The sequence below is a fragment of the Nannobrachium achirus genome (assembly GCF_963921795.1).
Source record: "Nannobrachium achirus genome assembly, chromosome: 14".
Taxonomy (NCBI): Eukaryota; Metazoa; Chordata; class Actinopteri; order Myctophiformes; family Myctophidae; genus Nannobrachium; species Nannobrachium achirus.
Genome location: NC_137821.1, coordinates 12,433,726 through 12,455,096, shown reverse-complemented (window position 1 = coordinate 12,455,096; position 21,371 = coordinate 12,433,726). Strand labels below are relative to the sequence as shown.

Here is a 21,371-nt window from a genome sequence, read left to right as displayed (position 1 = left end):
CTAAACTGGATACATCCGCAGGAAAACGGATAACGAACCGATAAGACGTCGAGAAGCATCGCTCAAAGGTGGTGGAGTGGCACTGCATAAAGGCTCCATGCACAGGTACCTATTTGTACGCTGGTGCCGGTCTACGAGTGGATTAGCTATTTCCGCTGCGCAACACGGCCGTACAACTGAAACCCACGACGCACAGCTAGCGTCAGATGAGCGCGTCGACCGCGTAAACCCCATATGGTTGACCGGAGTCCCTCAGGGCTCTATACTAGTGTTTTCTGTTTTCACAGAAAGGTTTCCGCACGATAACAGAAAAGACACAGAAAGCTTTACCCACAATACGGATGCTGTGGTTAAGTGGTTGACCCATTGCCTACGGCGGCTGCTATTTTTCGGGAGCGTCGTCGACCGGCACCGGAAACCAATTCGAAATGAGTCTGAGCAAAACGTTGCAACAGTGACATTTGCGTCGGTAGCGCTTTCAGTGCGTCCGCGGCCTTTTACGTATAAATCCGGCGACTGTAACTGTGGCGTGGCAGTTGAAAAATGCAATGCTAGAAACCACGCGAGACACATAGAAAACAACGCTATTTCTGCTTTGATCTGGGTGCTTTGCTCTGGGTGTGTGTGTGTGTGTGTGTGTGGAGGGGGGGGGGGGGGGGGGGGGGGGGGGGTGTACAGTATGTGGGTGTGGAGGGGAGGAGAGGAGCGGTGACTCAGGCCATGCAAATGCGGCCCCTCTACCTCCCCCCCTGCTTGTCATGTTTTCATCAGAGATAACATTCACACCACATCGCATAAAAAATAAAAAAAACACATCTAGGGCGCCCCCAACAGGCTGGGAGTGCCGGTGTGAGGCGTCCTCCCCACACAGCGCCCTCCTCGTGTTCCCGGGCAGACGCCATAATGTCGCGGTAAAAGTGGTTTATGCATAATATTGTATATCCTGTATAGGTATGGGTTGTTGTTGTTGTTTGTGTTGTTTGTGTGCATTTTTTAAATATTTTCCTCCGTTTCTCGCTGCTTCCCTCCGGGGTTCGGGGACGGACGTTGTTTGTTGGTTTTTCGCTCTGCGTTTTCGCTTCGTGGTTTTCCTTATTTCTTCTATGTATATACTGTATATATATATTATATATATGTTGTTTAGAAAAGGCGTGCTTTCTTCTTCATGTCGTTCTTCTTCCACAGCGCCAGGCGGTCGAACTGGTCCAGGGTCACTCCAAACACCTGCATGAAGTCCTCTGGGGACAGGTGTCTCTGGGAGGGGGACACAAAGAACGAGACACGTTCAGTCAAGATACGTTGAGTCCAGGAACACCATAATAACCTGTATTCACACCAGGCACGTGCATGCTAGGGCATTCACGAATAGTGATTTTTAGTATTCAAAATATTTGACCTCAAAGTATTCGAATAGTCGAATATTCGACAGGACTGGCCAAACTGTCAAATATTAAGTAATCAAGAGGCTCACAACGCCTCGCGTTGCGAGGCATTGTGAGCATATAGATCGGCTATTTTCACAATATTTATCTGTGGAACAGAGTCACATTAAATGTAATGCCTACAATTCCAAGTGCTTGTCAGGGTGGGGGTCCCCAGTTCAAATATGTTTATTTTGGAGGTCACTGCCTAAAAAGGGTTGAGAAGGGGCATTGACAGCACATTCTTATGACTTCCTATCTAGCCAAGCTTTATAAACTATATCTTTTTTAAAGATAAAAAAAAAGCGAATATTCGACTTTGGTGAACAACGTTGAATAGTGACTTTGATATTCGAATATTCGAATATTTGGTGAATGCCCTGGTGCATGCACACATAGACATCAAAGGGGGCTTGAGCCCCTGCCCTTTTACCCGTCTCTAAAAAGTGCCCTCTCCAGACCATGAATGCAGTTTTCACTATGGTGAAAGAAGTGAAAATGCTCTCTTTCCATGCCATACCTGAAGGCACCATTCAAGAGAATTGTACAAACTCTCCTGAACTTGAATGCAACATTTTATGTGTAGAAAGTATGCATATGAGTGGTTTAACGCACCAAAAATAGCCAACCTCCAAGCTCACAACACGTCGCAGTGCAACGCGTTGTGAGCTTGGAGGTCTGCTATTTTCCATATTTCAACCAAAAGCCTTTTTAGAAATGTCATCCCCTGCCTCTCTAACATTCTCTGCATGTCCTTGATTCACGCGGCAGACATTTGTCTCTCTCTCCCCATTTCCTGTCTGTATACTGTGTATTCTATCACAGAGGACAAAAAAAAAAAGATTTGCCGGCCCCCCTGTCGTAACGCTGAGGACCCACTAATCGTCCCTGACCCCCTGGCGAAAACCCCTGCTTTAACGTTTCTCGGACGGCCCTATTATATGGGATTTAAACCGGCAAACGTCGCATTTGTTTAGAAGTGCGCCCAGGCACTGCGGCAGCCTGTGTGACCCCGGGGAAATCTCGCCCATCAAATCTCGCCCATCAAATCTCGCCCATCATTTCGGCCGGAGGGTTAGCGACTCACTCCACGGAGGTTAAGGTTAGGGTGAGGGTTAGAGTCGGGTGTCGAAAAGATGACATGTAGTAACAGCGACACGCTCCCATGACCCCGGCTAGAACTCTTTCTGATTGCGCGGGGCCTGCTGAACGATACTGTCCCCCCCCCCCTCCCCCCACCATATGAATAATACTCCCCCCCCCCCCCCTCCCCCCACCATATGAATAATACTCCCCCCCCCCCCCCCCCCCGCCTTCCAAATAAATCATGCAAAGTGGGTCAGTCAGTGGCACCGGAGAGAAGGCCGCAGACCGTCTTCAGCTTCACCTTGTGCGAGCGGCGCACGCGTGTGTGTGTGTGTGTGTGTGTGTGTGTGTGTGTGTGTGTGTGTGTGTGTGTGTGTGCGGCCGTGCGCGTGCGTGCGCAGGGGTGTCGCACCGAATTCTGGGCCCTGGGTACAAGGATTCACAGAGGGACCCCCATGAATGTTCTTCATAGGGGGAGGGGGTTTAACCCATTTAGACTGGGAACGCATTATTACGCATGATTCTGTGCTTTAACTATTGAAAAATAGTTAAAGCACACAAAAATATGCGCATGTCTTTCAAATCCTTCTAAGGTTTTTTGCTGTTTCTATGTCAGTGGTGCTCAAACTTTTTCATGTGAAGGACCCCCAAAATGATATGTATTTGGCCACGGACCCCCCATCTCAAAATATTTAGTTCCAGGGACCCCCAAGAGCAAATATTTGAGTTACAAATGTTCGCTTAAAAATGTATATATTCAGATTTGCACACGTTTTCACGACTTCTCAAAAATAGCAGATCTACAAGCTCGCAGCGCGGCACTCGGTGCCGCGCTGCGAGCTTGTACATCTGCTATTTTTCAATAGCTTAAAGTTGTACTATGTAACTTTTTTTATAAAACAAATCTTAAAATTCTCCTAACTATTAAATCACAAAAGTTTTAGAAGATCCGCGCCGTGAATTTCAGCCTGTAAAGCCTTCTCTGTATGTAAACTGAGATCCTTGCCGTGGACCGGATCTCGCGCCAAAATTGCGTCATCACACTACCGGCCAATCACAGCGAGGGTTATACAACTGCCGGCCAATCACAGCGCATCTTGAAGTGGGGTCGCTATGGCAGCCATATTTGTTGTCGCCCGTTTGTACCATCCCTTCTCTAGGTAATTTCGCCTACCAGGCAGGGTGAAGGAGTCCGTATCTCTGGAATTACTGAACGCACAGGAACAAGGGACCCCTTAAAAGATAGATCTCAGCGAGGTGGAGGCAGACGCGGGGGTCTGAAGGTACGAAAAACGTCCGAAAGACGCGGACGCGACCGCGGTTTGCTATAGGGCTAATGACCACTAGTTGGGCATCTTACACAGTATGGCTTTAAGTATAGAATACGGTAATTCCAGGCCCCTCCACCTTGGGCCCTATATAGTAACTCAGTCCCACTTCCTTCGTTCCGTTTTGCGTTCATCATTTTAAGAATGATTTAAAATAGTGAAAATAGCCGATCTACAAGCACACAACGCCTCGCGTCGCGAGGCGTTGTGTGCTTGTAGATCTGCTGTTTTCACAATTTTTGTGTGACACTTTTGTATGATGAAGCAGGGCTTTACTTTACGAAAAAAAACATACAAATTTGAAACTTAGAGATACAAGGTTTCTGCCCGACAGTGACGATACGAGAGTTTACCCCGACCCTAAGCCCCTTAAAACTTCCTCCATCTCTGCCAGGACATTTGGTCCTCGCAAGAGTCCCGAACAATAAAGCTTTATGATTAGATTTTGACTTGATTTACGTTTTTATTTTATTTTGTATTAACACCTTCTAAGCCTGGCCGCACTCCCTCGGACTTCCTACTGGGTCCCCTCAGCCAATCGTCTATTCCCGTACTTCGCCGTAATTTATGAAATTAATCATAATTTTTTGAAAAATACAGTCGCAGGTCGTGCTCTGTCTCTTTAAGAGACGTTGTGCAATCGGATCACGTGATCCGATTGATGACGTCATCGGCTGGCTCTGCCACTGGCTCCACGAGCGGCCATTACGTTCCCCTTCACTGTGTGTGCTGCAGCCTGGTTTAGCCCATCCCCCCTAGTATACCGACCAGACGACAGGCGAAATCAAGGCTTCGGAATGAGTGGAATACATGGAATTAGATCGATGTGCGTGCGACGAGGACGTAATGTACTTTCGAACGCTGTTTTTTCTCGTGGATTACCCCATCTCGCTCCATGCAAATGAACGGCAGAAATACAGCCAGCAGCAGCTTCTAAGTAAGTGGCCGCCCAAACACGTAGTGTGTGCACGTCCTGCTGGCTTGCACTGAACGACCCGCGCGCGTTGTTTATCATTTGGTGTGTTTGTTTTTTAAAATATGTTTATAAATAAAACGCTGATTGCACGGCAGTACCGGGGTTCAGGGGGTTCTGCCGCGGCTTAGAAGGTGTTTTTAAGGATCAACCGTTAAGCTGCTGGTGCCATGGCGACCGCTTTAGTCTTCCTGGGAGTTGGACACGGAAAACACATACAAAAACGGCTTGCAAATAAAAACCATATATCGTGAACAAAAAATCAAGAACATAACTTTTAACGCAATAAATAATAAACCAGTCAACATAAAGGAAGGGATCTGGGGATCCACATGGGAACGGTGCGGCTCCAATGTGTCGTCTGTGACGTTCAGTGTTTGTGAAAAACGTGCTGGAAGTCTGCGTTTTTTACCACAGGAACAATATGTGTCCATGACGCGTTATTTGGAATCGCACATGAGTTCTGGGCAAACCCCGCCCACAGAAGGTTCTGATTGGCTGAACCGGAGCTAAGGAGCGCTCCTTTCTGTTCGCTTGGACCGCGCAGAGGTGCGACTAGTGCGGGGCGTTAAGGGGAGAAAACGCCCACAAAACTGTGAAAAATTATGACTCATCACTTTTCATCACTAAACCATTGTTTTCTGGGGCCATTTGTAGCCCAAGGAATGTTTTTTGCAAATCAAATGCTTGCAATGGATTCAGCATCATGACAAACCCCTAGTTAGACCCCTCACATCCTACTTAAATACCTAAAATTCCTGTATAGAAAGTCGATTGGAGCCCAACTTGATTTGGCCGCTGTGGCGACCCCGAAGGTTGCCGACTTGGGCGCAACTAGCTGTATCATTAGAGCATGTCCTGGGCTACATCTGTGCAAAAACCTGCCGACGCTGGTGAATGCTAACCTGGTGAATGTAAACCTGGACGGACCAACTCCATCATGGTCAATAGAAAACGAGAGCCTCCCGCACAGAACTCATGTGCGATTCCAAATAACGCGTCCAGGACAGATTTACCATAGGCCTAGAGACAATAAAACTAAATGCGTATTAAACTATCCTCTCCTCCAATTATGAGGTATTTTTACAGTACGTATCTCGTACTCAGAGGCATCCATTACAATTATTTGAAAACTTTACTTGAGATAGTTGAGTTAACATTGCCTGATCATGATTCCACCTTCCTGGTTTTCTGGGCTCCATGCTTAACAAAAAGGGCAGGGACTCAAGCCCCCTTTGATGTCTATGTGTGCACGTGCCTGTATGTATGCATGTGTGCATGTGAGGTGCTGCCAGCCAGGTAGGCGCCCTCGCTCGCGCCCACATTCCTCCCGCTTGCAGCGGCATCTGGATCATTACGGAAACCAGGTGATTGGCGTTGAAGCAAAAAATGACAGCCCATATTTGATTTGTGTTCGATATCGCCACAGAGATTCAAAAACATTTCTAATAAAAATAAACTCTTTCCCGTTGCTCCTAAATCAATGCCATCCGTGACTTTTTGGGCTTCCATGCTCCACAGCAGTGGTGGGAAAAGTACTCACTTAAAGGAGTACTTCACCACTTTTCAACCTATCTTCATATAATTGGTCCTCACCAAAAAATAGCTTTTTTCTTTTTCTTTTCCTCATTGGAGGGTTGTGGGCAGGTCAGAAACCCATCGTCTTGTTCTCGCGATAATAAAAATCAAAATATTATTTTTCAAAAATATTGATTATTTTTTTATTTTTTGGGGGGGGAAATGATGATGTCACAAGACGATGGATTTCTGAACTTCCCACAGCTCTCCTAAGAGACTTGGACCAAGTAGAAAAAAATTGTGCTATTTTATTATGAACATTAGTGAGGACCTATTATATGAAGATGGGTTGAAAAGTGGCAAAGTCCTCCTTTAAGTAAAAGTAGCAATACTGGGTGTCCGGTGGCCTACTGGTCAAGGCACATACCACATAGGCACCGCCACATAGGCATGGTTGCCGCGCGTCGCCGGTTCGATTCCCGATCCGGACGACCTTTGCCGCATGTCACTCCCCATCTCTCTCTCTCCCCATTTCCTGTCAGTCTACTGTATACTATCAATAAAGGCATAAAAGCGAAAAAATAAATAAAAATAAGAAAGTAGCAATACTGCAATGTACAAATACTCTGTTACAAGTAAGAGTCCGGTACTTGAGTAAAGGTACAAAAGTATTGGTATCAAAATTGGTAACAAAGATAAAAGTACTCATTTTATAGAATATTCCATTTCACAAGTTTTCAAATGTATAACAATGTATTCAAATCCTTTGAATATAGCAGATCTACAAGCTCTCAATGCATCGCGATGCAACACATTGTGAGCTCGTGAGCTATTTTCACATGGACAAAATGTATATAGGGTTGAAGTGGTTAATGTATGCTAAGTAATTACAATGAAAATCTACAAAATAACTAGAAACTAACATGTTTCAAATAATTGTAGTGGAGTAGAAGTAAAATAACTGAACATTGGAAGTACTCCAGTTAAGAAAAATACCTCAAAATTGTACTTAAGTACAATACTTGACTGAGTAAACATACTTAGTTACTTTACACCACTGGCAATATCGCCACAGAGATGCAAAAAATAAAAATAAAACCCTCTCTCCGTTCGCTCCTAAATCAATGCCATCCGTGTGTTTTGGGCCTCCACGCTCCACAGTATATTTCCTGACATTTACGCAGACGGGGTTACACACTGAGTGTTTGTAAGGAGAGCCAAGCCAAGGGGCTGGGTTTGGTTTGGTTCGGCTGGAACGGGGCTGCTCTCTTGTTTGGAGAAGGTTCTGAGGCGTAGGATTCGATTTGGTCGTGCGTTTAGACCTCAAGCGCGGATTGGAAGGCAATGAAACGGACGGGCTCTCTCCGTGTGGCGAGGTGAGCGAGCGAGCGCTTGCGGTGGGGGTTTCTGAGCTTTTTGCTCTTTGGAGGAACTTTGGGCCTCGGTCGGCTCCCCCTCCGCTCGGGGGAATATCAGTGTACATGACGAAGTTTAATAAGGTGAATGAGATGAATAAGACGCAGCAGGGACGTGCAGAGAATGTTAGAGAGGCAGGGGCTGACATTTCTAAAAGGGCCTTTTGGTGAAAATATCGAAAATAGCAGACCTCCAAGCTCACAATGCGTCACAGCGCGACACGTTGTGAGCTTGGAGGTCGGCTATTTTCGATGCTTGATTTCTACACAGAGAGGACAATTCTTTCAACATAAGATGCTGCATTCAAGTTCAGGAGAGTTTGGACAAGGCAATTCTCTTGAATTCTGCCTTCAGGTATGACACATGGAAAGAGGGCATTTGCATTTCTTTCACCATAGTAAAAACTGCATTCATGGTCTGGAGAGGGCACTTTTTAGAGACAGATAAAAGGACATGGGGCTCAAGCTCCCTTTGAGGTCTATGTGTGCACGTGCCTGATTCATAATTGATTTATAATGAACTGTTGCAACCCTGTAAATCTGAGAGTGCACAAAACGTGTTCAATAAAAACTGAGGATTGTACTGTATACTGTCGTTGTCCAAAACCGTTCGTTTTGCATTTATCATTTTAAAAACGATTTAAACTAGTGAAAACAGCCGATCTACAAGCACACAACGCCGTACACATTTGAAACGTGGAGATACGAGGCTTCCACCCGACAACGAAGATACGGTACATACAAACTGAGGATTGTACCCATACATACAAACCTTGTATCTCCAAAACCATTCCTTTTTTTTAGCATTATTTTAAGAAATTTTTTAAATTGTGAAAATAGCAGATCCACAAGCTTGTAGATATGCGATTAGATCTCTCACCTCCAGTCTGGTGCGGTCCACATCCCTGGGCAACTTGACTCTGGCTCTGTGTGTCACCGCCAACATCTCATATGGATAAACCTAACAAGCACACACACGCACACACACACGCACACGCACACACACACACACACACACACACACACACACACACACGCACGCATGCACACGCGCACACACGCACAATTTAGAATTACGATTTACGCATTTAGCAGACGTTTTTAATCCAAAGATTAGCAGGTAATACATCAATACGCACGCACGCACGCACACGCACACGCACGCACACAACAAAGGCAGGCATTGTCGTGTGGATTTATCACACACAAACACACAGCAATTGTATCACTTCCAAATGTCCTAATACTGTAAGTATAAGCTCTCCAAGCTGCAAAGGCTGCAGCCAAGAATAGTCTAATATATCGTCGCTGTCGGGTGGAAACCTTGTATGTCCAAGACCGTTTGTTTCGTATTTATCATTTAAAAAATGAACTAAACTAGTGAAAATAGCCGATCTACAAGCACACAACGCCTCGCACCGCAGATCGGCTGTTTTCACTTTTGTGCGACAGCCTTGTATGATGAAGCAGGGCTTTACTTGGTGAAAAAAACATATACATTTGAAACTTGGAGATACAAGGTTTCAGCCCGACAGTGACGATATAAAAACTGGAGCAATGAATGGCAACTGGTAGCAAGTGATGTGAATCTTACCTTGTACTCTGAAAGAGGGAGAGGGAGAGGGAGAGAGAGAGAGAGGGAGAGAGGGAGAGAGAGATTATTATAGTAGAACAATAATAGAACAATGAGGTTTTCATTCAGAGGCTATTATTAAAATTACCATAATGGAGCATAAATAAAATGACAGCTAAAGAGTAATGGCAGCAACATGAGAACAGAAGAGTGATTTTCTCCCGAGTTGTGCGTAGCGTGCGCGAATGTGCGCGTGGCCGCGTGCGCGTTCAGATTACGCTCACACATGCTCCCACACACACACACACACACACACACACACACGCACACACACACGCACACGCACACGCACACGCACACGCACACACTATTATGAGCTTGGCACGCTGGCCCTCTTCTATTTCGTTGGGTTGGCAGGAGCAGATGCACACGCGCGCACGGAACACGTGCACGCACGCCAGCACGCAGTGGTGGAAAACAAGTACTCACATTTCATACTTAAAGGAGTGGCGACACCGGCCGAAAATTAACATTATGGTACAGTAGGTCACGTGGTGTTTCTTCAAACAGTCTGAAAAGGAGGCGGGGCCGTATCAGTTAGTAGTGAATGTATACTTCGTCCGTCTTGCGGTGCTGCGCAATGTATACTTCGTCCGTCGTGCGGTGCCGCGCACAACGTGATGATGCCTTGTTGTTAGCGTGTAGCCCCGCCGGCTAGCGCTGCACCGCACGGCTATTTACACACACGCGCGCGAAAGCACACACACAGGCTACACACACACAGAGTGTATGAGCCACGGAGGCACGGACCTCCTCTGCAGAGGAGTTCGCTGGACCCTCGTTCTACCGTACGCTTGCTCCGGTGTCCCGGGTGCTCCAGTCAGGTTTAGGGCAGAGACAGCAGGGTATGGCCGACAAAACCGTATCGTAGACGGGGAGAAGCGTGTTGACCCTCGTACACCTTTTTTGACACCTTTTTTGAAGAAGACATGTACTTTTTTATCGGTCTAACCATTGATTTTATAGCGAATGCTATATCATTTTTACCCCTAGAACTGATAGTTTTAAAGTTGGTTTAGAAAGTCGGAAACACACCTCGGACAGCTTTTTTTGGGGCAGTTTCACAAGATAATGATATGGATACTCGACTCCGCAAGTCTCCGCCCCTCCCCCCATATTAGCCCAATCAAATTAATTTATTTCAGTTACTGTACAGAAAGTACTACTTTCAGTACAGTAACTACAATAAATTGATTGGGTCATTTAACATGGGGGTACATGACATCATTAAAAAAATTGGCTAATTTGATAGCCATAATTAGCTGTTTTGGCCGTGTCACGCCCCCTTTAAGTAAAAGTATCACATTATCAATACAGCAATGTAGCAATGTAGAAGTTACAAGTGAAAAGTCCGGAATTCAAAATGTACTTAAAGGAGTAGTTCACCACTTCATATAATAGGTCCTCACTAATGTTCATAATAAAATGGCACAATTTTTTTCTATTCAGTCTGGGTCTCATAGGAGAGCTGTCAAATCCTTCCTACCGGTGACATCATCGTTTGACAAAAAAAAATTAAATAATAATTTTGAAAAAAAGAAAGAAAAAAGATTTTTATTATCACGAGAACAATGGTTTCCACTTTAACATTGCAACTTTTTCAGGAATAGAAAGCCTGCAGTTTCTATTAGCTTGCATTTCCCATTGATGATGTCACCGGTAGGAAGGATTTGACCCACCCACAGCTCTCCTATGAGACCCAAACTGCGTAGAAAAAATTGTGAAATTTTATCATGAACATTAGTGAGGACCTATTATATGAAGATAGGTTGAAAAGTGGTGGAGTGACCCTTTAAGTAAAAGTACACAAGAATTGGCATCTAAATGTACTTAAAGTGCCCAAAGTACAGAGTAGTCCACTTATGTTTTGCAGAATGTCTCTTTTCACAAGTTTTCAAATATAAAATGTAGAAAAATCTCTTGAAAATAGCATTGTGAGCAGTGAGCTTGCAGATCCGCTATTTTCAAATAACCGAAATGTATGTAGGTTTGAAGTAGTTAGTGTATGCTTAGTAATAATAATCAAAACCTACAAAGTAACTAGTAAGTAAAGTTTTCAAATAATTGTAGTGGAGTAAAAGTACAATATTTGCCTCTGAGATGTGGAGAGGTAGAGTAGAAGTGGTGAATACTCCAATAAATAAAATAAAAATACCTCAACATTTTACTTGAGTACAGTACTTGAGTGAATGTACTTAGTTACTTCACTGCACACACGCACGCACGCACAATCACATGCACACACGCACTGTGCATCTCTCCCCTCACCTGACTGGCTAACCAATAAATGTGCAGCTGGAAAAATGACATCATTGGTCCCAGACACACACAGTGTGTGTGTCTGTGTGTGTGTGTGTGTGTGTGTGTGTGTGTGTGTGTGTGTGTGTGTGTGTGTGTATGTGTGTGTGTGTGTGTGTGTGTGTGTGTGTGTGTGTGTGCTGCTGTTCTAATCACTGAACAAGGGTCAGCGGTGCGTGACTAAAGCACAGGGGCGTCAAAAGGGGGGGAAAGTGGTACTGAGTTACTAGGGCCCAAGGTGGAGGGACCTTAATTCGTTTTTAATTTAGCTATTGAAAATAGCAGATATACAAGCTCACAGCATGGCACTAGCTTGTAGATCTGCTATTTTTGAAAAGTCATGAAAATGTGTGCAAATCTTTGAATATCTTTTAAGCGAACATTTGTAACTCATATTTTGAGATGGGGGGGGGGGGGGTCCCTGGAACTAAATATTTTGAGATGGGGGTCCGTGGCCAAATACATAACATTTTGGGGGTCCTTCACATGAAAAAGTTTGAGCGCCACTGACATCGAAACATTTGCCTGGCTCCAGCCCATAGACCAGGGGTCAGCAACCTTTTTGAAATGAAGTGCCATGTTTTTATTTTCTAGATCGTCAGTGTGCCATGTCAACATACATGTTAATGACACCCCATCAACAACAACATTCTGACACATTTTGATTGTCAGGACATTCAGAGCAATAATCTACCTCTCCCAGACTTCCTCCCCAGTCAAATAATTATGTGCAAGATGTAATTTGCTGCAAATTATGTGACTTAATTTAATTGACCACGTTTAAAACAATATTTGATTTTAAAACATAAATCCTCTTCTCTCTCACACTTCTGCTAGTGTGCCAGTGATCACCCTCCCCTGTGCCAATGTTGGCACTCGTGCCTAAGGTTGTCTACCCCTGCCATAGACTCTCTGAGCGGACTGGTTCTCAGCGCAGAGTCTGAAATCAGCCTATAGAAACATAGGTTTTTCAAAAAACCTTCAAAGACTTGCACAAATATTCATGATTTTTCAAAAATAGCAGATCTACAAGTTCGCAGTGCGTGCTGTGAGCTTGTATAACGCAGTGAATCCTTGTACCCAGGACCCAGAATTTGGTGCGACACCCCTGCCAAAGCACACAGCTTAACTCTGTAATCAAGGATCACAGAGCTGATCTCAGCGATCTGCTGTGACTTTACATGTGCTTTATATCTATACACTGTGATCCTTAAGGTTTGTGTCCTCAGTGGTGGAAAGTAACTAAGTACATTTACTCAATTACTGTACTTACTAATTTTTAGGTATTTTTTACTTTAAGATTTTTCTTTTTTTTTGCCTAAGTGGTATGCGCCTGGACCAGTTGAATGACTCTGATGAAGATGCACTAGCATCGAAACGTTAGTCAATCCTGTTATACTGGCACCTGAATAAAAGGCTAGAACCGTCTGAGCTGCTCCAGTGTCTCTCTCTCTACTGCATACATCAGTCCCTGCTCCTGTGATGCACCAGACTAGCCGTGTAGGCTGAGGCGCGCTGTAGAGCCCCTTTGTTCCAATACTTTTATTTCTACTCCACTACACCTGGGATCCAAATATTGTACTTTTACTAGATTTATTTGAAAACTTTGGTTACTACTAGTTACTTTGTAGATTTTGATTATTACTACACAACATACATTGCACTCTTCCTAGATACATTACAGACATTTGAAAACTGAAACCAGGGGGTCCTTTAAGTGCTCGCCTGGGAAGGTGTGACGGAGATGTGCAGTTACAGTGGTACAGTACATCACTGATAAACATCATGTTTATCTTGGGGAGTCATGGCTCACCTCTCATGCCCCCCCAGCTGTGGGAGTCTGGGTCTGCCTCGCTTTCGACCATCTCTGCAGCCTGGAATGGGACACACACACACACACACACACACACACACACACACACACACACACACACACACACACACACACACACACACACACACACACACACACACACACACACACACACACACACACACACACACACACACACACAGAGGGAGTTTAGATGGTGAACAGGTTAAGGTCAGAAGGCTAACCGTCTGCCTGGAGCGTGTTACTGTACATAGTCAACTCAAAGTCTCTTTGTGTCATCACCCCTAGACGTGGCTACAGATAATGTTCTGGGTCACAGAGAGGAGAGCCTATCCCCCGATAGAAGGTTTTTATCACTCAGCCTGATAGGACTGTGGAGTGTAAAAAACAAGAGAGTATGATTTATCCCAGACATTTTGTCTTGACTCTATATCGTCGTTGTCGGGCGGAAACCTCGTATCTCCAAGTTTCAAATGTGTATGTTCTTTCGCAAAGTAAAGCCCTGCTTCATCGTACAAGGCCGTCGCACAAAAGTAGTGAAAACAGCAGATCTACAAGCACACAACGCCTCTGTGCTTGTAGATCGGCTGTTTTCACTAGTTTAAATCGTTTTTTTTTTAATGATAAATGCAAAACGAACGGTTTTGGACATATAAGGTTTCCACACAACAACGACGATATACTCTTATCAAAAGCCACGCACACAGTGAGTGAGCGGTCGTGACTGGAGTGGTCTCGCTCACGGATGGGACAAATGAGCTGTTGTGGGGAGTTTGAAGCCCATGACCCTCCCTTGTAAAGCAGAGCCTTCTTTTTTCCCCCCTTTTTTCCCGAACAGCTCTGCCTAATACCCGGCATGTCAATGGCATGTATGAAGTGTATACTTGTAGCCTAGAGCAGTGGTTCGATCTCAACCTTTTCTGGCCGTGACCCCCAAAATAATCATATTCTAACTGGGGACCTCCCCACCCTGATGAGCACTAAGAGTTGAGGCATTACATTTTGTATAACACGGTTGGTTCTATTGTAGTCTGGCGTGGCCAGACTGTTGCCTCCGCAATTTGGCCAAATGCTCCCGGCATACAGTCTGGCAAACCGGGATAGAAATGATGAGTGCGAGATAAAGCGGATGTGACGCAACCGCTCCCTTGGTGCAGTAGCAATAACTTGTCCTACTGGAAGCGTTATGTCTCCTTTCTTTATTTTTTGGAGCATTATTTTGTCTTTCTCTGGTGTTGTTGGTGTTACTTCCATGTTGTTTTCAAACGCTTTCTTAAACTATACACTCATAACAAGAATAGGCTGCTCGAATGACTTTGTCTGAGCTATTGTGTTTCTGTTATGTTTCCAATGGGACTACAGTTCAGTGCAGCACTGGCTACTTCCGATACTCGCCGTTCGGGAGCTGCCGTTCCAGACTCTATATAGCATTCGGAGATTGTGGAATAGTTGTCTGGCTACGCGAGACTAGTTCTATTGTGAGGCGTTGTGAGCATGTAGATCGGCTATTTTCACAATTTCTGCCTCTAAATATTTGACGATTTGGCCAATGTTTAATTTGTCATTTTAAAGTTATTAAAAAGTCCTTGAATTGTCACCAATAGAGAAAGTCGAGTCACAAAGAGAGACCCTTCTCTCCATCCATCTATGTGAGAGAGAAAGTGACCCTACCAAGTCAAGTGACAAACACAGGCCAGATACAAACTAGTGAAAACAGCAGATCTACAAGCTTGTAGATCGTCTATTTTCACTGCTTCTTAGACATTTGTTTTCTGATTTATAGAATTTCTTAGATTTTTCTTTTATTTATTTATTTTTAAAATGACGTGTGTTTGAGAACCACTGGTCTAACCCACCGTGTCCCACGGTGAATCCAACACAGCCTCTAAACATTAATTTCCTCCTCTCTCCTCTCGGTTATAGTTTTCACGTGTCCATGTGTCTGTCCTCTGTCCATCAACAAACACTGCAGGGCAGTAATAACATCATTAGAGCCTAGACTAAATACCCCCCCGTGTGGTATCGCCTTGCCTCCACACGCTTTAGGGTGGAAAACTTGTATCTCCGTATTTCAACATCTTTTTTTACATAATATATAAATTAAAAGCTGAACTATGAAACTTTCCTCTTAGATTTGAACCCGGTTTCCTACGCGAGTGAGACATGACCTTTGACACAATCCATGTGTCTCAATAAGCCTTATTCACGGCCCGCCCACTCAGCAAATTTCTCAGCATCCCCCGGATGCTGACATCAATTTAGAAGGGGAAACTATAACAGAAATAGCTGGACTTAAAGCCAACAAATCATTATTTCGAACGGTAAAGTAAATTATAATGCTTTGTGCCTTTTACTATCTTGTGTTCTTGATCATGCTAGCCGTATTTTATTATTCGGAAATTGCATTAAATTTGCGATTTCTTTGTTAACTCTATAGGCTATAGTAGGATTTTCCCCTTCAAAATGTGACTTCAGCACCTGGGGGATGCTGAGTGGGCGGGCCGTGAATAAGGCTAATAGAAGAGCAGGGAGACAAAATACAACCACCCCAATTGTATATATTGTATATGTTATTGTATTAACACACTCTACCATACAGATTGATCGTTTTCCTTTGGCTGTAGTGCCCGAACTGTGGATCTCAAACCCTGCCTGTGTTGGCGTTTGAAAATGCAGACTGAGAGTTGCTGTTTCCACTTGTAACATTACAATATCGTCGTTGTCGGGTGAAAACCTTGTATGTCCAAAACCGTTCGTTTTGCATTTTAAAAATGATAGTGAAAACAGCCGATCTACAAGCACACAACGCCTCGCGGTGCGAGGCGTTGTGTGCCAACAGGGTTTTGGACATACAAGGTTTTCCACTCTGACGGCGACGTTATAACAAACTATAGCCCTTTGCATGTGGAGCCACTACTAGCGTCTGATCCCTATGTAACCTGATAGGCGAGTTGTGGCGCAGTGCGTCTCTAAATGCAGGGGAAAAACATCAAACCTTCTCAAACGATACTCATTAGTTTCCTGTGTTGATGAAACAGGATGACTTTTCTTTTTCTAATATATATACATTGCTGTTGTCGCGCAGGAGTCTCTAATTCTCCTGTATTTTAACATTTTGTGTTTTCTCGTAAATCCAAGCCCTACTTGATCACACTACACTTTTGTGTGAGGCTGTAGTGACTACACAAGCATCTTTTGATGCTTTTGAATTTTAATTCTGAAAAGTATTTTTGTATGAAAAGTATATTTGCTGAAAATAGCCCATCTTTTCAGATTTCAGATTAATGTTCACCCGTTTTCTCAAAATGTTCGCCTAATATGACATGCCTAGAATACGGCCGCTAGGGTTCATGGAGTCTTGTGTAGCCAGACTGTTGCCTCTCTCAATTTATTTTTTGTTTTGATGAATAAAGGGGAAAGCAAGCGGATGTGAAGCCTCATCCCCACTTCCATTTTGGTCGCGCAATCAATGTATCCTATTACAAATCAAAATAATCTAAGCATAGGCTTGCTTATTAGCAGAAATGGAACTTAAAAAGTAATCTTAAGAGATTTTAAAATATATTCCCATGAACACAAATGACAAACAGATCACTCAGACCTAGTTCCAGTGACTCGGTGTAGTCCCAGACTCTTTTTTTTGGAGATAATGTAATAATTGCCTGGCTAAGCGAGACTAGGGTTCATGTGCTTATTCTTTGACGGTCAGTGCTAATCGCTAGTATAGAGTTCTGTTAAATGAACCCTCCAGAGACACAGCCAGACTGAATCAATCAAAAATATCGATCTGCTCCTTAAGGACAGACACTTATGAGGCACTGACTGTAATGGACACTTTATTTGTCTTATGACGGGTTACGGTGAGACACGGAGAGACCACCGTCCGGCAGAGGTTTTACTTCTGTATATCGTTCTGTATTATTGATGTTTATTTTATTTATTTTTACCTTGTAATGCTGTACACAACTGTACTTTTTTCCCTTTCTGTGCCACCTCTGGGCGAATGTTTCCACCATGGGATAAATGAAGGTATCTATCCGTCTGTCTGTCTGTCTGTCTGTCTGTCTGTCTGTCTGTCTGTCTGTCTGTCTGTCTGTCTGTCTGTCTGTCTAGGATCACCAGTAAGACTCCCTAAATCCGGAGGATCACAATGGCCAACCTGGTGGTGGTGAAATACCGGAGAAACAGCACCATTCAGTGGTCATATTAAACAGTGCAGGTGGCAGGTTCCAGTAAAGCCTCTATCATAGTCCAGGGTGAAGAAATAGCTCTTCACCCAGGACTCTGTTATAGGCTTGAGGGGGATGGAGGGGAGCATTTCAGAGAGAGAGAGAGAAAGATAGAGACTTAACCACTTGAACTCCTGCATCCACATTCCGGACAACTCAGGTCCAGTTAAGGGCTTTGCAGACAGGCGCGATTATTCGCGCGAAAAAAACTTTTTTTTTTTTTTTTTTCTTTTTATACAATGATTCTGTAATGACCTCATGCACACCGGCTCCGAATTTGCCGTGCGACAAGTGGCTACGGCAGTGCGTTTTTTCCAGATCGAACCCAGTTCGATTCATGCTTCTTTTCGCATGCGGTAAAAACTCATTGGCAAAAGGAAACGCTCCTGTGTGCAAAGCCCTTACATTTAAAGGGTTAACATAAAGTCCGCGGGGCGCGCTTGGCGTGATCCCCTCTAGTACGGCGACAGGCACACCTCATTGCCCTTAACGAGCCTAACGAGCCACTTTCCAGTGCCTCACGGAACGTGCCGCTCCCTTCAGTTGGACGGCCAAAACATCGTAAGAATCAAAAGCACGCGTCACAACCCCCTCCCCCCGTGGCCCTGGCCTGTGCCAGTACCTCATTCTAGCTAAACTACAAAAAGCCATGCGAACAAAGGCTTGTTAACGCCAGGTTTTAACCTGCCGTTAAGTGACACGTGTGGGGCGTTGGCGCGGTCGCACGTCACACCCTGCAGCCAGCTGGTGCTCAGGGGCGATCGCCCTGTGTGTGTGTGTGTGTGTGTGTGTGTGTGTGTGTGCGTGTGCGTGTGCGTGGGTGCTTGTGTGCGCGTTCTTTCGTTCGACTGTGGGAAAATTACTAAAAAAAAACATTTTGGTAAAAATATCAGTACTGCAATGTAGAAATGCTCGGTCAGAAGTAAAAGTCCTGAATTCTAAATGTACTTGAGTAAAAGTACAAAAGTATTTGTATGCATAAATGTATAAAAAACTTTTTGAAAATAGCAGATCTACAAGCTTGTAGATCGGCTATTTTCAAATGGCCGAAGTGTATATAGGGCTAACGTGGGTAAAGTATGGTTTGTAATAATAATCAAGGTCTAACTAGTAATTAAGTGTTCAAATAATTGTAGTGGAGTAAAAGTATATTTTCCTCTGAGATGTAGTGGAGTAGAAGTAGGCCTACAGAAAATGTTAAATAGCCGACTGAAGAAGGTAAAAAAAATACCTCAAGATTGTACTCAAGTACACATACTTAGTTACTTTACACCAGTGTATGTGTGTGTGTGTGTGTGTGTGTGTGTGTGTGTGTGTGTGTGTGTGTGTGTGTGTGTGTGTGTGTGTGTGTGTGTGTGTGTGTGTGTGCGTGCGTGCGTGCTTTGGGGTTGCCAGTGTGCATGTCTCATGCCTAGGGATGGGACGATATGAACATTTCATATCCCGATTATTGTGACAAAATAAATCGCGATTTACGATATTATCACGATAATCCAAATCCATTATCCTGGGGTCGGAACATTTGCCAAAAAATAGCTGATCTACAAGCTCACAACGCGTCGCAAGACATTTGATAGAGAGTGAAAAAAAAAGACTCAATAATCAAATACGTATATTATAAGTACCTTTCACCAATTATAGAGGGTTTAATGTCACCGGATATGCAGCTCAAATAAAACGTGAATTGATCCCAGTGCATGACGGAGGACGATATCACAATAAATTAAATCTACACGATACGATTATCGTGAATGTTTTTTTATCACGATAAACGATAATATCGCTTATCGTCCCATCCCTACTCATGCCGCGATGCCGTCGCAACCGGCCAATGGTAGTCAGATGTGAGGGGTGAGGCGATGCCACACAAACTCCACTGACCCCACATGAGAGAGCATTAGCTGCACAACGGTTCATATGTGTTTCCCTCTTTGTTTTTCCACTCACTGGATCATGGATTCGCTACGGTGTAGAACACTGGCTCATAACAACCGCAATGCTAAGACACAGTAATGCCATTCTTTATTCTATTAGGCTAATTGGCTTGTGTTGGGCAGTAGCTATAGCAGCAAATGACCTAAGCTACTAGACGATCCGAGGCTGAGTCTTCAAATGCCTTCTAAACCAACAGTTCTTTCAAGTGTTTTCCCGAACCGTTCAAAAATGGCAGATGTACAAGCTCGCAGCGCGGCACGAAGTGATGCGCTGTGAGCTTGAATTAAAAAATAAAAGTCGTAACTTTAAGTCATTTCCAAGTCTACTCTGGTTTCTGTGTGCACTCTTTTTTTATTTTATTTTTTAATGTTTTCTCATTCAATATTTAGATATTTGATACTCATTGGATCAGACATGCCCCAGTTCTTTATAACCATGTTAGACTCATTGGAAACAGACCTCTCTGGTTCTGGTGACTGATATCATCCTTGTAATGAATGTTAGACTCATTGAAGACACAAGTCCCTGCTTCTGCTGACTGATATTGTCCTTCTAATTCATGTTAACTCACCCACCGCTATTTTTAAGACCCTTCTGAGGGTCCACACCGCCAGGATTTTGCCTACCTTTAACGTGGGCGCGCGCGCGAATCCATTGCGCGATGGTTCACCGATTGCATTCACAATACGATCCAGGCAGGGTAAGCAACAAAGCACTACAGCCTTCCATCGCTCAAAGCGAAACCGACGGAGAGCCACGCTGGTGTTGCACAACATTGAACCGGATGACATTTCGGCAGACAGGATACAGGCGTCGTTGTCCCGCCCCCCCATTTCCGTTCTGGAACATCCAGATCCGTTTTTTGTGAATAGGGCGGGTCCACAGAGCGCTATGGACGGCGAATCGGCGATCATACTTTTTTGTTTTATAGTTATTAAAGCTAATTGATAGCTCGTCATATTCGTCATAAGCAGAGTGGACCCATAACTATAGCTCGTCAAACTCGTCCAATGTAGTGGATGAGTTAAGATAGGTTGTTTCATCAGGATAATATTTTCTGTAACGTATTGCAGTGGTTCTCAACCTGTGGTTTATAAATTATTTTGGGGGGTCCCCAGATGATTAGCTTAATGTGAAACATTGTTTTATCACTCGACAGTAAACAAACCAACGTGAAAGTGTATAGAGGTTGTCTGCACATTTCTAAAGTGACAATTTATGGCCTTTTTAACTCATCTGCCGCCTTACACGTTTATAAACGTTCTATTTTGCCCAGCTATCTACCGCCTCACACGTTACTGTACGTTCTACCATTTTTGGCCACTGGGGGTCACTGTTCACTAATATATGAGACAGCAATGGGTTCACTGCTCTTTGGGCAGCCTGTGATGCTGATAAAAAAATATAAAAATGTTATTCATGTAATCAGCTTTCTGCACACCTTCTTCAAGATGGCTGCCAAAATGGCCACCATCCACATGCTGTAATTGTTTGTGTGTGTTAATCTAAAAATAGATTTTTCTTGGGGTTGATTATATGTTTCTGCCAACTGCAAGGGGGCAATGGACATCTTCTGAGAGCTTATTTTTTTTCAAAAAATGTTTATTTATTTTTTTATTTTCAATTTTTTTTTTGTAAAAAGCCGGGCAGTACTAAGATAGATTTCTTTTTAACCCTTGGCAGGCATTGTGTTAATACCTC

At 44.0% G+C, this 21,371-nt stretch overlaps 1 protein-coding gene across 1 annotated transcript in view; it reads right to left on the bottom strand.

The window, feature by feature from the left end:
- Positions 1-667: 667 nt before the first annotated feature.
- ablim2 (actin binding LIM protein family, member 2) overlaps positions 668-21,371 on the bottom strand; it is a 242,767-nt gene continuing 222,063 nt past the window's right edge. Inside the window, exons 17-20 of the mRNA XM_080742051.1 lie at positions 13,486-13,546; positions 9,336-9,343; positions 8,622-8,702; positions 668-1,254 (exon numbers count right to left, since the gene is read on the bottom strand). Of these exons, the coding sequence (XP_080598177.1) occupies positions 1,141-1,254; positions 8,622-8,702; positions 9,336-9,343; positions 13,486-13,546 (264 nt within the window). The 3' untranslated portion in view covers positions 668-1,140. The remainder of the gene's footprint in view (positions 1,255-8,621; positions 8,703-9,335; positions 9,344-13,485; positions 13,547-21,371) is intronic.